Genomic DNA, 15,759 nt, shown 5'->3' with positions numbered 1-15,759 from the left:
TATATTCCAGAGACACAAAAAAATATGTCCATGCTTTATATTTGTGCTATACAATATTTTGGACAAACTAAAATTCACATTCAGCATCACTCGTTTGACTATCATGGTGAAACTATGTTTATTGTGCACAATATTCACACACATGACTGTTTATTACACAAATGTTCAAACGAAATCTTTTCTTGAGTAGCACCGTCCAATCAGGCCTCAGATCAATCATGAATGGAGGGCAGTCATTGGCTGTCCTGCTCATAAACCACGCCCACCTGCCTCCGGGCCTCATCCATGATCGCAGTCAGAAGCTCTGAGTCTGTCAGGGACATTTTAATGCTCTCCTTCAGTCCTGAAACACAGATGAGAGTTTTTAAAAATTGCATTCACCCTTTTAATACAACTACTACTTTTCCTGAACCGATAGAAACTTCAATAAGTGAAATATGTTTTTCAGAAAACAAGGACAGAAAGACACTATTTTATTTCTGTATCTCCTGCAATCTTTTACTGGAATAATTTATTAAAAATTTAAATTGGAATTTTTTTTTACAAATATTTTCTCACTTATAAAGTAAAGGAATCGGGGATTGTCTTTCAAAATAATAAATAAATTTGACCCTGTTCAATATTTTATGATTAAATATAAAATTAATATTGACACAAAATGCTCATTTTGCCAAGTTCACACAGAAACTGTTTATAATTTATTTTGGTCTTGTTTCTATACTGAACAATGATGGAAAAATATTGACAAATTTATTTAAGATAATATCCAGCAAGATAAATCCGTAACCTTTAAAGACATTATTTTTGGATACTTTGATTTTGACCCTACTAAAAACATAGCTTGCTTTGTGATGAATTTAATTTATTTTCTTGGTATTTTTTTTCTTCAGTTTTTCTTGTTTTTTTTTAAAGAATTTAAACAGTACCTTAACACCATTTCATCCTCAGTAAATAAGAAAGCAAGTAAAACAACCTCAATTTGTAATGATTTTAATATGTACACCCTAACTTATGTATAAAATAATATTTTACCCTCATGGTCTTTTTTTTCTATCTTCTCCTGTTTTTCCTTTGCAAGTTTTTTTTTTTTTTTTTTTTTTTAGCAAATCATTGTTATTTTTTCTTCTTCAATATTTTCAATACAGAACTTGAAGAGTGAACCAGAATAATAAAAAGCCTGTGATAAAGTGTAAATGCAGAACAGTAGAGAATAGAGATTTAATTCACGGTTACGAATTCAGTAAAAGTATCCTTCAGATGAGATTGAACATATCGTTGATATATTTTGTGTATTGTATACAAAGTTGTATGTCATAAATGTCATCTCTGTACGGTTTGCAAGCATGACAAAAAAAGTTTAAAAAAATTTTTCATTAAAAAAGACAGATGAGAGACGCTCAGGGGTGCGTTTCCCAAAACCATAGTTGCTAACTAAGTTAACTTAGCAACTTTGTTGGTTGCAATGCAATTTCCCATAACAGGTTAGCAACTACGGCTTTGGGAAATGCACCCCAGGACGGATGCATGACACCCAGAACTCATGAGATACTTCACATGTTGTGTTTAAGTGTGTGTTACCTTTCAGGAGGCAGCGTCTCACTTCTTCTGCCTCGTATCTCAGTCCGGTGCTGTTCTCGAAGTTCAGACGCATCGCGGGCTCAGGGAGAGGGAACTCCGTCTTCATCCCGTTCACTTCCACAGTGGTTGGGCAGTGCATGGGATTCGCCACCTAACAGACGACAGATCAGTGCGCATAACCCTATGAAAATGCATTATTCTGCACTAAACAACACTGGTTTGTAATTACAGCTGGAACTCAAACAGTAGATCACGGCGCAAGCAACACCAAGGTCATGGGTTCGACTCCCAGGGAATGCATGCATGCAATAGTAGATGCTAGGGGTGTTACGATACCCTAATGTCACGATTCGATACATATCACGATACGATATAATTGCGATACTCCAAGACATTTGGTAAAAGGTTAACAAAAAATGTCCTGTTGGTTAAAATGCTCAATTTGGTGTATTGTGTGTGTAAATGAATAGTCTTGGGCTTGGTGTTGGAAACCCAAAGCAAAAGAAAATAGAGACACCAGAATAAAAATATTCATGATTCTGAAGCTGAAAATACTGATTCGTTTTAGACTAATATGCTTGTACTCTTTCACTGACTAGATATATTTAAAACAATAATGTAGGCCACTTTTTACTGGTGACATCAGACATTTGGCATTATCAGCACACACAAATATTCCCCCATTGCATTATTATACATTATATATAGTAGTTTAATGTAGTACTGACACTAAAACTCTTCTCACACGGTATTTTTTATTTTGGGTGAACTATACACAATAGAAATTGTCACCATCCATGATAAATATTGATGCATTTTTGTATTGCGATATATTGTGACGTGACATATTGTTACACCCCTATGCATATCTTGAATGCAATGTTAGTCGCTTTGAATTGTGCCTGTAAAATGATGTGAAACGAAGCACCACGGTAAGTGTGTGTGTGTGTGTGTGTGTGTGTGTGTGTGTTCTCACTCTGATGGTTCCTCTGGTTCCACAGATGGTGGCGTCGTTCGAGAGCAAACAGGAGAGAGTGCAAGTACATGAAGCCATCCTGTTCCCGGAGAATTTCAACACCACCACCATCGACTCGTCCACTCCTGACACACACAGAAAACATCTCAGAAAAAAACCTTTGTCGCACTAGAATATTGGCTGTAAACAATGTGGTGGTGACAGTTATATTTTAGACACAGGCAGAAGTTGAAGAACTAAAAATCAAAAATTAAAAAAATTAAAATAAAAAGAAATGACCAACAAGATATTACTAAAACATGAGCTAAAATTAAAGTGAAAACAGAAAATGGAAAAATAAAAATTCAAAATATTAACAAAAACAATATTAGTATCTCAATTATACTAGGATATGAATAAACTAAAACTATATTGACATATTTAAAAAACAACAACTAATAAAAATTACTAAAACTTTAACTGAAATTAAATTAAAATAGAAATTGTAAACAAATGAAATATAATTTTAAATACTATCAAAAACTATAAAAGTATCAAACTAAGATATAATTATAAATAAATAAATATGTATATATATACTAAAATTATTAAACATTGAACTGAAATTAAAGGGAGAATAGAACTTGTAAAAATAAACTAAAATTTAAAATCTTAACAAAAACTATATATATATAAGAAAAACTAAGATATAAACTAAAATTATACAAAAATTTAAAAAAAAACTAAAACTAATAAAAATGACTAAAACACAACAATATTACTAAAACTTTAACTGAAATCAAAGTGAAAACATAAAAACGTAAAAATAAAATTGATTTCAAAATATTAACAAAAACTATAATACTATCATAAGATATAATAAATACACTCAAACTAAAAACTAAATTATATAGACATATATATATAAAAAAAAGCTAATTTTGAAACTCAGTATATTTAGTATTTTACTTGTTTCCGTAATAGGACAACATCTACTAAGGCAACACAGGCCTGACAGACTGAGACACTGAAAGTGTGATCTGCTGGTGTGTGTCAGTGTCAGTGGATCTGGTCAGCACCCGAGGGCAGCAGGACCCCTGTGGCGTGGATGGACTGGGGTTTTTCCCCCTTGAACACCATCAGAGCGAACTGAAGACAGTAGATGCCGATGTCCAGAAGAGCTCCTCCACCCTGATCTCTCTGTGTGGTGCGGGTCCGGTCCAGAAGAGGCAAGCCGAAATACACCTGCACCATCTTCACCTCACCGATAGTGTTCTCTGAGAGGAGCCGGTCCACCTCAGCGTACACGGGGAAACACCTGGACCACACGGCCTGACAGAGAGAGAGACATTTTACTTTTTTTTTTACTTTTATTAAATTTTTATTTTATTTATGTTGCTTTATTTTTATGTATTTTTATGTACATGTATGACAATTGGAAATGCTTTGGCAATACATTGAAAAAATTGTCATGCCAATAAAGCACATTTGAAATAAATTGAATTGAATTGAAGAGAGAGGAAGAGAGAGAGAGAGACAGAGAGAGAGAGAGAGACAGAGAGAGACAGAGAGACAGAGAGACAGAGAGAGAGAGAGAGACAGAGAGAGAGAGGAAGAGAGAGAGAGAGAGAGAGAGAGAGAGTGACAGAGAGAGAGAGAGAGAGAGAGAGTGACAGAGAGAGAGAGAGAGACAGAGAGAGAGAGAGAGAATGTAATAAAAACACTGTAAAATAGTGTTACCATAATCATTAATACAGTAACTGTAACGCTTGTTAATTTAGTTTATATTTAGTTTATTACACATTTTATTTAAATTGTAATGTATTTATAAATCAGAGTTGCACTTGTTTTTTATTGATTGATTAATTCTGACGCACTACTGAACTGTTTTGCAGTTGTCTGCATGAATATGTTACACGTGTTTGTTGAAGAAGTGAAGAGTGTTTGTTATAGAAGTGAAGAGTGTTTGTTGAAGAAGTGAAGGGTGTTTGTTGAAGAAGTGAAGAGTGTTTGTTGAAGAAGTGAAGAGTGTTTGTTGATGAACTGAAGAGTGTTTGTTGAAGAAGTGAAGAGTGTTTGTTGAAGAAGTGAAGAGTGTTTGTTAAAGAACTGAAGAGTGTTTGTTGAAGAAGTGAAGAGTGTTTGTTGAAGAACTGAAGAGTTTGTTGAAGAACTGAAGAGTTTGTTGAAGAACTGAAGAGTGTTTGTTGAAGAACTGAAGAGTGTTTGTTGAAGAAGTGAAGAGTGTTTGTTGAAGAACTGAAGAGTGTTTGTTGAAGAACGGAAGAGTGTTTGTTGAAGAACTGAAGAGTGTTTGTTGAAGAAGTGAAGAGTGTTTGTTAAAGAACTGAAGAGTGTTTGTTGAAGAAGTGAAGAGTGTTTGTTGAAGAACTGAAGAGTTTGTTGAAGAACTGAAGAGTTTGTTGAAGAACTGAAGAGTGTTTGTTGAAGAAGTGAAGAGTGTTTGTTGAAGAAGTGAAGAGTGTTTGTTATAGAAGTGAAGAGTGTTTGTTGAAGAAGTGAAGAGTGTTTGTTGAAGAAGTGAAGAGTGTTTGTTATAGAAGTGAAGAGTGTTTGTTGAAGAACTGAAGAGTGTTTGTTGAAGAACTGAATAGTTTGTTGAAGAAGTGAAGAATGTTTGTTGAAGAAGTGAAGAGTGTTTGTTGAAGAAGTGAAGAGTGTTTGTTGAAGAACTGAAGAGTGTTTGTTGAAGAACTGAAGAGTGTTTGTTGAAGAAGTGAAGAGTGTTTGTTGAAGAAGTGAAGAGTGTTTGTTGAAGAAGTGAAGAGTGTTTGTTGAAGAAGTGAAGAGTGTTTGTTGAAGAAGTGAATAGTGTTTGTTGAAGAAGTGAAGAGTGTTTGTTGAAGAAGTGAATAGTGTTTGTTGAAGAACTGAAGAGTGTTTGTTGAAGAAGTGAAGAGTGTTTGTTGAAGAACTGAAGAGTGTTTGTTGAAGAACTGAAGAGTGTTTGTTGAAGAAGTGAAGAGTTTGTTGAAGAACTGAAGAGTTTGTTGAAGAACTGAAGAGTGTTTGTTGAAGAAGTGAAGAGTGTTTGTTATAGAAGTGAAGAGTGTTTGTTGAAGAAGTGAAGAGTGTTTGTTGAAGAAGTGAAGAGTGTTTGTTATAGAAGTGAAGAGTGTTTGTTGAAGAACTGAAGAGTGTTTGTTGAAGAACTGAATAGTTTGTTGAAGAAGTGAAGAATGTTTGTTGAAGAAGTGAAGAGTGTTTGTTGAAGAAGTGAAGAGTGTTTGTTGAAGAACTGAAGAGTGTTTGTTGAAGAACTGAAGAGTGTTTGTTGAAGAAGTGAAGAGTGTTTGTTGAAGAAGTGAAGAGTGTTTGTTGAAGAAGTGAAGAGTGTTTGTTGAAGAAGTGAAGAGTGTTTGTTGAAGAAGTGAATAGTGTTTGTTGAAGAACTGAAGAGTGTTTGTTGAAGAAGTGAAGAGTGTTTGTTGAAGAAGTGAAGAGTGTTTGTTGAAGAAGTGAAGAGTGTTTGTTGAAGAACTGAAGAGTGTTTGTTGAAGAAGTGAAGAGTGTTTGTTGAAGAAGTGAAGAGTGTTTGTTGAAGAAGTGAAGAGTGTTTGTTGAAGAAGTGAAGAGTGTTTGTTGAAGAACTGAAGAGTGTTTGTTGAAGAACTGAAGAGTGTTTGTTGAAGAAGTGAAGAGTGTTTGTTATAGAAGTGAAGAGTGTTTGTTGAAGAACTGAAGAGTGTTTGTTGAAGACGTGAAGAGTGTTTGTTGAAGAAGTACAGAGTGTTTGTTGAAGAAGTGAAGAGTGTTTGTTGAAGAACTGAAGAGTGTTTGTTGAAGAACTGAAGAGTATTTGTTGAAGAACTGAAGAGTGTTTGTTGAAGAAGTGAAGAGTGTTTGTTGAAGAAGTGAAGAGTGTTTGTTGAAGAAGTGAAGAGTGTTTGTTGAAGAAGTGAAGAGTGTTTGTTATAGAAGTGAAGAGTGTTTGTTGAAGAAGTGAAGAGTGTTTGTTGAAGAAGTGAAGAGTGTTTGTTGAAGAAGTGAAGAGTGTTTGTTGAAGAAGTGAAGAGTGTTTGTCATAGAAGTGAAGAGTGTTTGTTGAAGAAGTGAAGAGTGTTTGTTGAAGAAGTGAAGAGTGTTTGTTGAAGAAGTGAAGAGTGTTTTTTGAATAACTGAAGAGTGTTTGTTGAAGAAGTGAAGAGTGTTTGTTGAAGAACTGAAGAGTGTCTGTTGAAGAACTGAAGAGTGTTTGTTATAGAAGTGAAGAGTGTTTGTTGAAGAACTGAAGAGTGTTTGTTGAAGAAGTGAAGAGTGTTTGTTGAAGAAGTGAAGAGTGTTTGTTGAAGAACTGAAGAGTGTTTGTTGAAGAAGTGAAGAGTGTTTGTTGAAGAAGTGAAGAGTGTTTGCTGAAGAAGTGAAGAGTGTTTGTTGAAGAAGTGAAGAGTGTTTGTTGAAGAACTGAAGAGTGTTTGTTGAAGAACTGAAGAGTTTGTTGAAGAACTGAAGAGTGTTTGTTATAAAAGTGAAGAGTGTTTGTTGAAGAACTGAAGAGTGTTTGTTGAAGAACTGAAGAGTGTTTGTTGAAAAAGTGAAGAGTGTTTGTTATAGAAGTGAAGAGTGTTTGTTGGAGAACTGAAGAGTGTTTGTTGAAGACGTGAAGAGTGTTTGTTGAAGAACTGAAGAGTTTGTTGAAGAACTAAAGAGTGTTGAAGAAGTGAAGAGTGTTTGTTATAGAAGTGAAGAGTGTTTGTTGAAGAATTGAAGAGTGTTTGTTGAAGAACTGAAGAGTTTGTTGAAGAAGAGAAAAGTGTTTGTTATAGAAGTGAAGAGTGTTTGTTGAAGAACTGAAGAGTGTTTGTTGAAGAACTGAAGGGTGTTTGTTGAAGAACTGAAGAGTGTTGGTTGAAGAACTGAAGAGTGTTTGTTGAAGAAGTGAAGAGTGTTTGTTGAAGAAGTGAAGAGTGTTTGTTGAAGAAGTGAAGAGTGTTTGTTGAAGAAGTGAAGAGTGTTTGTTGAAGAACTGAAGAGTGTTTGTTGAAGAAGTGAAGAGTGTTTGTTGAAGAAGTGAAGAGTGTTTGTTGAAGAACTGAAGAGTTTGTTGAAGAACTGAAGAGTTTGTTGAAGAACTGAAGAGTGTTTGTTATAAAAGTGAAGAGTGTTTGTTGAAGAACTGAAGAGTGTTTGTTGAAGAACTGAAGAGTGTTTGTTGAAAAAGTGAAGAGTGTTTGTTATAGAAGTGAAGAGTGTTTGTTGAAGAACTGAAGAGTGTTTGTTGAAGACGTGAAGAGTGTTTGTTGAAGAACTGAAGAGTTTGTTGAAGAACTAAAGAGTGTTGAAGAAGTGAAGAGTGTTTGTTATAGAAGTGAAGAGTGTTTGTTGAAGAATTGAAGAGTGTTTGTTGAAGAACTGAAGAGTGTTTGTTGATGAACTGAAGAGTATTTGTTGAAGAACTGAAGAGTGTTTGTTGAAGAAGTGATGAGTGTTTGTTGAAGAAGTGAAGAGTGTTTGTTGAAGAAGTGAAGAGTGTTTGTTGAAGAAGTGAAGAGTGTTTGTTGAAGAAGTGAAGAGTGTTTGTTATAGAAGTGAAGAGTGTTTGTTGAAGAAGTGAAGAGTGCTTGTTGAAGAAGTGAAGAGTGTTTTTTGAATAACTGAAGAGTGTTTGTTGAAGAAGTGAAGAGTGTTTGTTGAAGAACTGAAGAGTGTTTGTTGAAGAACTGAAGAGTGTTTGTTATAGAAGTGAAGAGTGTTTGTTGAAGAACTGAAGAGTGTTTGTTGAAGAAGTGAAGAGTGTTTGTTGAAGAAGTGAAGAGTGTTTGTTGAAGAAGTGAAGAGTGTTTGTTGAAGAACTGAAGAGTTTGTTGAAGAACTGAAGAGTTTGTTGAAGAGCTGAAGAGTGTTTGTTATAAAAGTGAAGAGTGTTTGTTGAAGAACTGAAGAGTGTTTGTTGAAGAACTGAAGAGTGTTTGTTGAAAAAGTGAAGAGTGTTTGTTATAGAAGTGAAGAGTGTTTGTTGAAAAACTGAAGAGTGTTTGTTGAAGACGTGAAGAGTGTTTGTTGAAGAACTGAAGAGTTTGTTGAAGAACTAAAGAGTGTTGAAGAAGTGAAGAGTGTTTGTTATAGAAGTGAAGAGTGTTTGTTGAAGAATTGAAGAGTGTTTGTTGAAGAACTGAAGAGTGTTTGTTGAAGAACTGAAGAGTGTTTGTTGAAAAAGTGAAGAGTGTTTGTTATAGAAGTGAAGAGTGTTTGTTGGAGAACTGAAGAGTGTTTGTTGAAGACGTGAAGAGTGTTTGTTGAAGAACTGAAGAGTTTGATGAAGAACTAAAGAGTGTTGAAGAAGTGAAGAGTGTTTGTTATAGAAGTGAAGAGTGTTTGTTGAAGAATTGAAGAGTGTTTGTTGAAGAACTGAAGAGTTTGTTGAAGAAGAGAAAAGTGTTTGTTATAGAAGTGAAGAGTGTTTGTTGAAGAACTGAAGAGTGTTTGTTGAAGAACTGAAGGGTGTTTGTTGAAGAACTGAAGAGTGTTGGTTGAAGAACTGAAGAGTGTTTGTTGAAGAAGTGAAGAGTGTTTGTTGAAGAAGTGAAGAGTGTTTGTTGAAGAAGTGAAGAGTGTTTGTTGAAGAAGTGAAGAGTGTTTGTTGAAGAACTGAAGAGTGTTTGTTGAAGAAGTGAAGAGTGTTTGTTGAAGAAGTGAAGAGTGTTTGTTGAAGAACTGAAGAGTTTGTTGAAGAACTGAAGAGTTTGTTGAAGAACTGAAGAGTGTTTGTTATAAAAGTGAAGAGTGTTTGTTGAAGAACTGAAGAGTGTTTGTTGAAGAACTGAAGAGTGTTTGTTGAAAAAGTGAAGAGTGTTTGTTATAGAAGTGAAGAGTGTTTGTTAAAGAACTGAAGAGTGTTTGTTGAAGAAGTGAAGAGTGTTTGTTGAAGAACTGAAGAGTTTGTTGAAGAACTGAAGAGTTTGTTGAAGAACTGAAGAGTGTTTGTTGAAGAACTGAAGAGTGTTTGTTGAAGAAGTGAAGAGTGTTTGTTGAAGAACTGAAGAGTGTTTGTTGAAGAACGGAAGAGTGTTTGTTGAAGAACTGAAGAGTGTTTGTTGAAGAAGTGAAGAGTGTTTGTTAAAGAACTGAAGAGTGTTTGTTGAAGAAGTGAAGAGTGTTTGTTGAAGAACTGAAGAGTTTGTTGAAGAACTGAAGAGTTTGTTGAAGAACTGAAGAGTGTTTGTTGAAGAAGTGAAGAGTGTTTGTTGAAGAAGTGAAGAGTGTTTGTTATAGAAGTGAAGAGTGTTTGTTGAAGAAGTGAAGAGTGTTTGTTGAAGAAGTGAAGAGTGTTTGTTATAGAAGTGAAGAGTGTTTGTTGAAGAACTGAAGAGTGTTTGTTGAAGAACTGAATAGTTTGTTGAAGAAGTGAAGAATGTTTGTTGAAGAAGTGAAGAGTGTTTGTTGAAGAAGTGAAGAGTGTTTGTTGAAGAACTGAAGAGTGTTTGTTGAAGAACTGAAGAGTGTTTGTTGAAGAAGTGAAGAGTGTTTGTTGAAGAAGTGAAGAGTGTTTGTTGAAGAAGTGAAGAGTGTTTGTTGAAGAAGTGAATAGTGTTTGTTGAAGAAGTGAAGAGTGTTTGTTGAAGAAGTGAATAGTGTTTGTTGAAGAACTGAAGAGTGTTTGTTGAAGAAGTGAAGAGTGTTTGTTGAAGAACTGAAGAGTGTTTGTTGAAGAACTGAAGAGTGTTTGTTGAAGAAGTGAAGAGTTTGTTGAAGAACTGAAGAGTTTGTTGAAGAACTGAAGAGTGTTTGTTGAAGAAGTGAAGAGTGTTTGTTATAGAAGTGAAGAGTGTTTGTTGAAGAAGTGAAGAGTGTTTGTTGAAGAAGTGAAGAGTGTTTGTTATAGAAGTGAAGAGTGTTTGTTGAAGAACTGAAGAGTGTTTGTTGAAGAACTGAATAGTTTGTTGAAGAAGTGAAGAATGTTTGTTGAAGAAGTGAAGAGTGTTTGTTGAAGAAGTGAAGAGTGTTTGTTGAAGAACTGAAGAGTGTTTGTTGAAGAACTGAAGAGTGTTTGTTGAAGAAGTGAAGAGTGTTTGTTGAAGAAGTGAAGAGTGTTTGTTGAAGAAGTGAAGAGTGTTTGTTGAAGAAGTGAAGAGTGTTTGTTGAAGAAGTGAATAGTGTTTGTTGAAGAACTGAAGAGTGTTTGTTGAAGAAGTGAAGAGTGTTTGTTGAAGAAGTGAAGAGTGTTTGTTGAAGAAGTGAAGAGTGTTTGTTGAAGAACTGAAGAGTGTTTGTTGAAGAAGTGAAGAGTGTTTGTTGAAGAAGTGAAGAGTGTTTGTTGAAGAAGTGAAGAGTGTTTGTTGAAGAAGTGAAGAGTGTTTGTTGAAGAACTGAAGAGTGTTTGTTGAAGAACTGAAGAGTGTTTGTTGAAGAAGTGAAGAGTGTTTGTTATAGAAGTGAAGAGTGTTTGTTGAAGAACTGAAGAGTGTTTGTTGAAGAAGTGAAGAGTGTTTGTTGAAGAACTGAAGAGTTTGTTGAAGAACTAAAGAGTGTTGAAGAAGTGAAGAGTGTTTGTTATAGAAGTGAAGAGTGTTTGTTGAAGAATTGAAGAGTGTTTGTTGAAGAACTGAAGAGTGTTTGTTGATGAACTGAAGAGTATTTGTTGAAGAACTGAAGAGTGTTTGTTGAAGAAGTGATGAGTGTTTGTTGAAGAAGTGAAGAGTGTTTGTTGAAGAAGTGAAGAGTGTTTGTTGAAGAAGTGAAGAGTGTTTGTTGAAGAAGTGAAGAGTGTTTGTTATAGAAGTGAAGAGTGTTTGTTGAAGAAGTGAAGAGTGCTTGTTGAAGAAGTGAAGAGTGTTTTTTGAATAACTGAAGAGTGTTTGTTGAAGAAGTGAAGAGTGTTTGTTGAAGAACTGAAGAGTGTTTGTTGAAGAACTGAAGAGTGTTTGTTATAGAAGTGAAGAGTGTTTGTTGAAGAACTGAAGAGTGTTTGTTGAAGAAGTGAAGAGTGTTTGTTGAAGAAGTGAAGAGTGTTTGTTGAAGAAGTGAAGAGTGTTTGTTGAAGAACTGAAGAGTTTGTTGAAGAACTGAAGAGTTTGTTGAAGAGCTGAAGAGTGTTTGTTATAAAAGTGAAGAGTGTTTGTTGAAGAACTGAAGAGTGTTTGTTGAAGAACTGAAGAGTGTTTGTTGAAAAAGTGAAGAGTGTTTGTTATAGAAGTGAAGAGTGTTTGTTGAAAAACTGAAGAGTGTTTGTTGAAGACGTGAAGAGTGTTTGTTGAAGAACTGAAGAGTTTGTTGAAGAACTAAAGAGTGTTGAAGAAGTGAAGAGTGTTTGTTATAGAAGTGAAGAGTGTTTGTTGAAGAATTGAAGAGTGTTTGTTGAAGAACTGAAGAGTGTTTGTTGAAGAACTGAAGAGTGTTTGTTGAAAAAGTGAAGAGTGTTTGTTATAGAAGTGAAGAGTGTTTGTTGGAGAACTGAAGAGTGTTTGTTGAAGACGTGAAGAGTGTTTGTTGAAGAACTGAAGAGTTTGATGAAGAACTAAAGAGTGTTGAAGAAGTGAAGAGTGTTTGTTATAGAAGTGAAGAGTGTTTGTTGAAGAATTGAAGAGTGTTTGTTGAAGAACTGAAGAGTTTGTTGAAGAAGAGAAAAGTGTTTGTTATAGAAGTGAAGAGTGTTTGTTGAAGAACTGAAGAGTGTTTGTTGAAGAACTGAAGGGTGTTTGTTGAAGAACTGAAGAGTGTTGGTTGAAGAACTGAAGAGTGTTTGTTGAAGAAGTGAAGAGTGTTTGTTGAAGAAGTGAAGAGTGTTTGTTGAAGAAGTGAAGAGTGTTTGTTGAAGAAGTGAAGAGTGTTTGTTGAAGAACTGAAGAGTGTTTGTTGAAGAAGTGAAGAGTGTTTGTTGAAGAAGTGAAGAGTGTTTGTTGAAGAACTGAAGAGTTTGTTGAAGAACTGAAGAGTTTGTTGAAGAACTGAAGAGTGTTTGTTATAAAAGTGAAGAGTGTTTGTTGAAGAACTGAAGAGTGTTTGTTGAAGAACTGAAGAGTGTTTGTTGAAAAAGTGAAGAGTGTTTGTTATAGAAGTGAAGAGTGTTTGTTGAAGAACTGAAGAGTGTTTGTTGAAGACGTGAAGAGTGTTTGTTGAAGAACTGAAGAGTTTGTTGAAGAACTAAAGAGTGTTGAAGAAGTGAAGAGTGTTTGTTATAGAAGTGAAGAGTGTTTGTTGAAGAATTGAAGAGTGTTTGTTGAAGAACTGAAGAGTGTTTGTTGAAGAACTGAAGAGTATTTGTTGAAGAACTGAAGAGTGTTTGTTGAAGAAGTGATGAGTGTTTGTTGAAGAAGTGAAGAGTGTTTGTTGAAGAAGTGAAGAGTGTTTGTTGAAGAAGTGAAGAGTGTTTGTTGAAGAAGTGAAGGGTGTTTGTTATAGAAGTGAAGAGTGTTTGTTGAAGAAGTGAAGAGTGCTTGTTGAAGAAGTGAAGAGTGTTTTTTGAATAACTGAAGAGTGTTTGTTGAAGAAGTGAAGAGTGTTTGTTGAAGAACTGAAGAGTGTTTGTTGAAGAACTGAAGAGTGTTTGTTATAGAAGTGAAGAGTGTTTGTTGAAGAACTGAAGAGTGTTTGTTGAAGAAGTGAAGAGTGTTTGTTGAAGAAGTGAAGAGTGTTTGTTGAAGAAGTGAAGAGTGTTTGTTGAAGAACTGAAGAGTTTGTTGAAGAACTGAAGAGTTTGTTGAAGAACTGAAGAGTGTTTGTTATAAAAGTGAAGAGTGTTTGTTGAAGAACTGAAGAGTGTTTGTTGAAGAACTGAAGAGTGTTTGTTGAAAAAGTGAAGAGTGTTTGTTATAGAAGTGAAGAGTGTTTGTTGAAAAACTGAAGAGTGTTTGTTGAAGACGTGAAGAGTGTTTGTTGAAGAACTGAAGAGTTTGTTGAAGAACTAAAGAGTGTTGAAGAAGTGAAGAGTGTTTGTTATAGAAGTGAAGAGTGTTTGTTGAAGAATTGAAGAGTGTTTGTTGAAGAACTGAAGAGTGTTTGTTGAAGAACTGAAGAGTATTTGTTGAAGAACTGAAGAGTGTTTGTTGAAGAAGTGATGAGTGTTTGTTGAAGAAGTGAAGAGTGTTTGTTGAAGAAGTGAAGAGTGTTTGATGAAGAAGTGAAGAGTGTTTGTTGAAGAAGTGAAGAGTGTTTGTTATAGAAGTGAAGAGTGTTTGTTGAAGAAGTGAAGAGTGCTTGTTGAAGAAGTGAAGAGTGTTTTTTGAATAACTGAAGAGTGTTTGTTGAAGAAGTGAAGAGTGTTTGTTGAAGAACTGAAGAGTGTTTGTTGAAGAACTGAAGAGTGTTTGTTATAGAAGTGAAGAGTGTTTGTTGAAGAAGTGAAGAGTGTTTGTTGAAGAAGTGAAGAGTGTTTGTTGAAGAAGTGAAGAGTGTTTGTTGAAGAAGTGAAGAGTGTTTGTTGAAGAACTGAAGAGTGTTTGTTGAAGAAGTGAATAGTGTTTGTTGAAGAACTGAAGAGTGTTTGTTGAAGAACTGAAGAGTTTGTTGAAGAACTGAAGAGTGTTTGTTATAAAAGTGAAGAGTGTTTGTTGAAGAACTGAAGAGTGTTTGTTGAAGAACTGAAGAGTGTTTGTTGAAAAAGTGAAGAGTGTTTGTTATAGAAGTGAAGAGTGTTTGTTGAAGAACTGAAGAGTGTTTGTTGAAGACGTGAAGAGTGTTTGTTGAAGAACTGAAGAGTTTGTTGAAGAACTAAAGAGTGTTGAAGAAGTGAAGAGTGTTTGTTATAGAAGTGAAGAGTGTTTGTTGAAGAACTGAAGAGTTTGTTGAAGAAGAGAAAAGTGTTTGTTATAGAAGTGAAGAGTGTTTGTTGAAGAACGTCTCAGGTTACGACTGTAACCCTAGTTCCCTGAGAAGGGAACGAGACGATGCGTCGATGACGCTTTGGGAACGCCTTCGCGTGATTACCTCTGAAGCACGTATGTCAACTAGTCCAATGGAATGAATGAACGCCACGGGCGGGTGACGTCATGACCAGGAAAGGATATAAGCACATCCGGTGCGTTACTCGCGTTAGCTTCTAGAGCCGAAGCAAAGTCGATCGCAGGGATGCAGGAAGTATGGCAGGGCGACGCATCGTCTCGTTCCCTTCTCAGGGAACTAGGGTTACAGTCGTAACCTGAGACGTTCCCTTTCGAGGGAACTCGCGATGCGTCGATGACGCTTTGGGAACGAGAATACCCAATCCGCCGTACTTACAAAAATGCCAGATGATAAAACTGTCGGCAAACTAAGTAAGAAGCACCTGGGAACCTGGGGCAGCATCCAGGTCCAAGCTGTAAAACCTCACGAATGTGAGCGGTAAGGACCAGCCCGCCACATCACAAACGTATTGGAGAGAACTCCAGATAATAAAGCTTAGAAGCCATACTTCTAGTGGAATGAGCCCTGACCACCAAGTGGTTGGCCAGAGGACTCAAAAGCAAGCAGAATAGTCTCGACTATCTAATTGCTCAATAGGTTGGATTTTCTCGACAGAGAAGTCCGATGAACATAAGTGTCCAGTGCTCGCACTGGGCACAAAAGGTTCAGCTTTTCCTGGTCCGATAAACCGGGGGAGGACAGAAACCTGCAGCACAATAGGCCTCGGAATAATGGTCGGCACCTTTGGAACATATCCATGTTTCGGGTAAGATAGCCTTGGCCATCCCCGGTGCACTCAAGGCAGGTGGGGACCGAAAGGGCCTGAAGGTCTGACTCTTATAGGGACGAAATAGCTAGCAGAAAATAGTCTTAAAAGAAAGGAACTTCTCTGAGACCAAATCTAAGGGCTCGAAGGGCGCCCCAGATAGGCCTTCTAGAACTATTGCAAGGTCCCAAGCCAGCACCCTAGTGCAAGTTGCAGGCCTCAGCCTCAAAGTGCCACGAAGGAAACAAGTGATCAGGGGGTCTCGACCCAAAAATGTACTACCCACCAGGGCGTGGAAAGCCGCAATGGCCGCCACGTATACCTTAAGCATGGAAGGACATAGACCTGATACAAAGCGTTCTTGCAGAAACTCGAATACTGTGTTTACTGAACAGTGAACTGGATCCCACTGACGCTGGTAACACCAAGAAGTGAAAAACTCTCGAAATAGTGTATATAGTTTCCTCGTAGCGGGAGCTCTGGAGCTTAGAACGGTCTCAACAACCTCGGTTGAGAGACCACTCTCTATGAGTTGGGCCCCCTCAGAGGCCAAACCCACAGTTCACAAATCCCCTGCCGGGGGTGCACTATTGCATCCCCTGCCTGAGACAGAAGGTCTCTC

At 36.3% G+C, this 15,759-nt stretch overlaps 1 protein-coding gene across 1 annotated transcript in view; it reads right to left on the bottom strand.

Moving 5' to 3' along the window:
- Positions 1-19: 19 nt before the first annotated feature.
- dhdh.1 (dihydrodiol dehydrogenase, tandem duplicate 1) overlaps positions 20-15,759 on the bottom strand; it is an 18,168-nt gene continuing 2,428 nt past the window's right edge. The window contains exons 4-7 of the mRNA XM_077194728.1: positions 3,613-3,865; positions 2,555-2,679; positions 1,579-1,729; positions 20-343 (exon numbers count right to left, since the gene is read on the bottom strand). Of these exons, the coding sequence (XP_077050843.1) occupies positions 234-343; positions 1,579-1,729; positions 2,555-2,679; positions 3,613-3,865 (639 nt within the window). The 3' untranslated portion in view covers positions 20-233. The remainder of the gene's footprint in view (positions 344-1,578; positions 1,730-2,554; positions 2,680-3,612; positions 3,866-15,759) is intronic.

The sequence above is a fragment of the Siphateles boraxobius genome, unplaced genomic scaffold, assembly GCF_051911475.1.
Source record: "Siphateles boraxobius isolate OS27281-9 unplaced genomic scaffold, OSU_SipBor_1 32, whole genome shotgun sequence".
Taxonomy (NCBI): Eukaryota; Metazoa; Chordata; class Actinopteri; order Cypriniformes; family Leuciscidae; genus Siphateles; species Siphateles boraxobius.
This window is presented reverse-complemented; position numbering and strand designations above follow the sequence as displayed.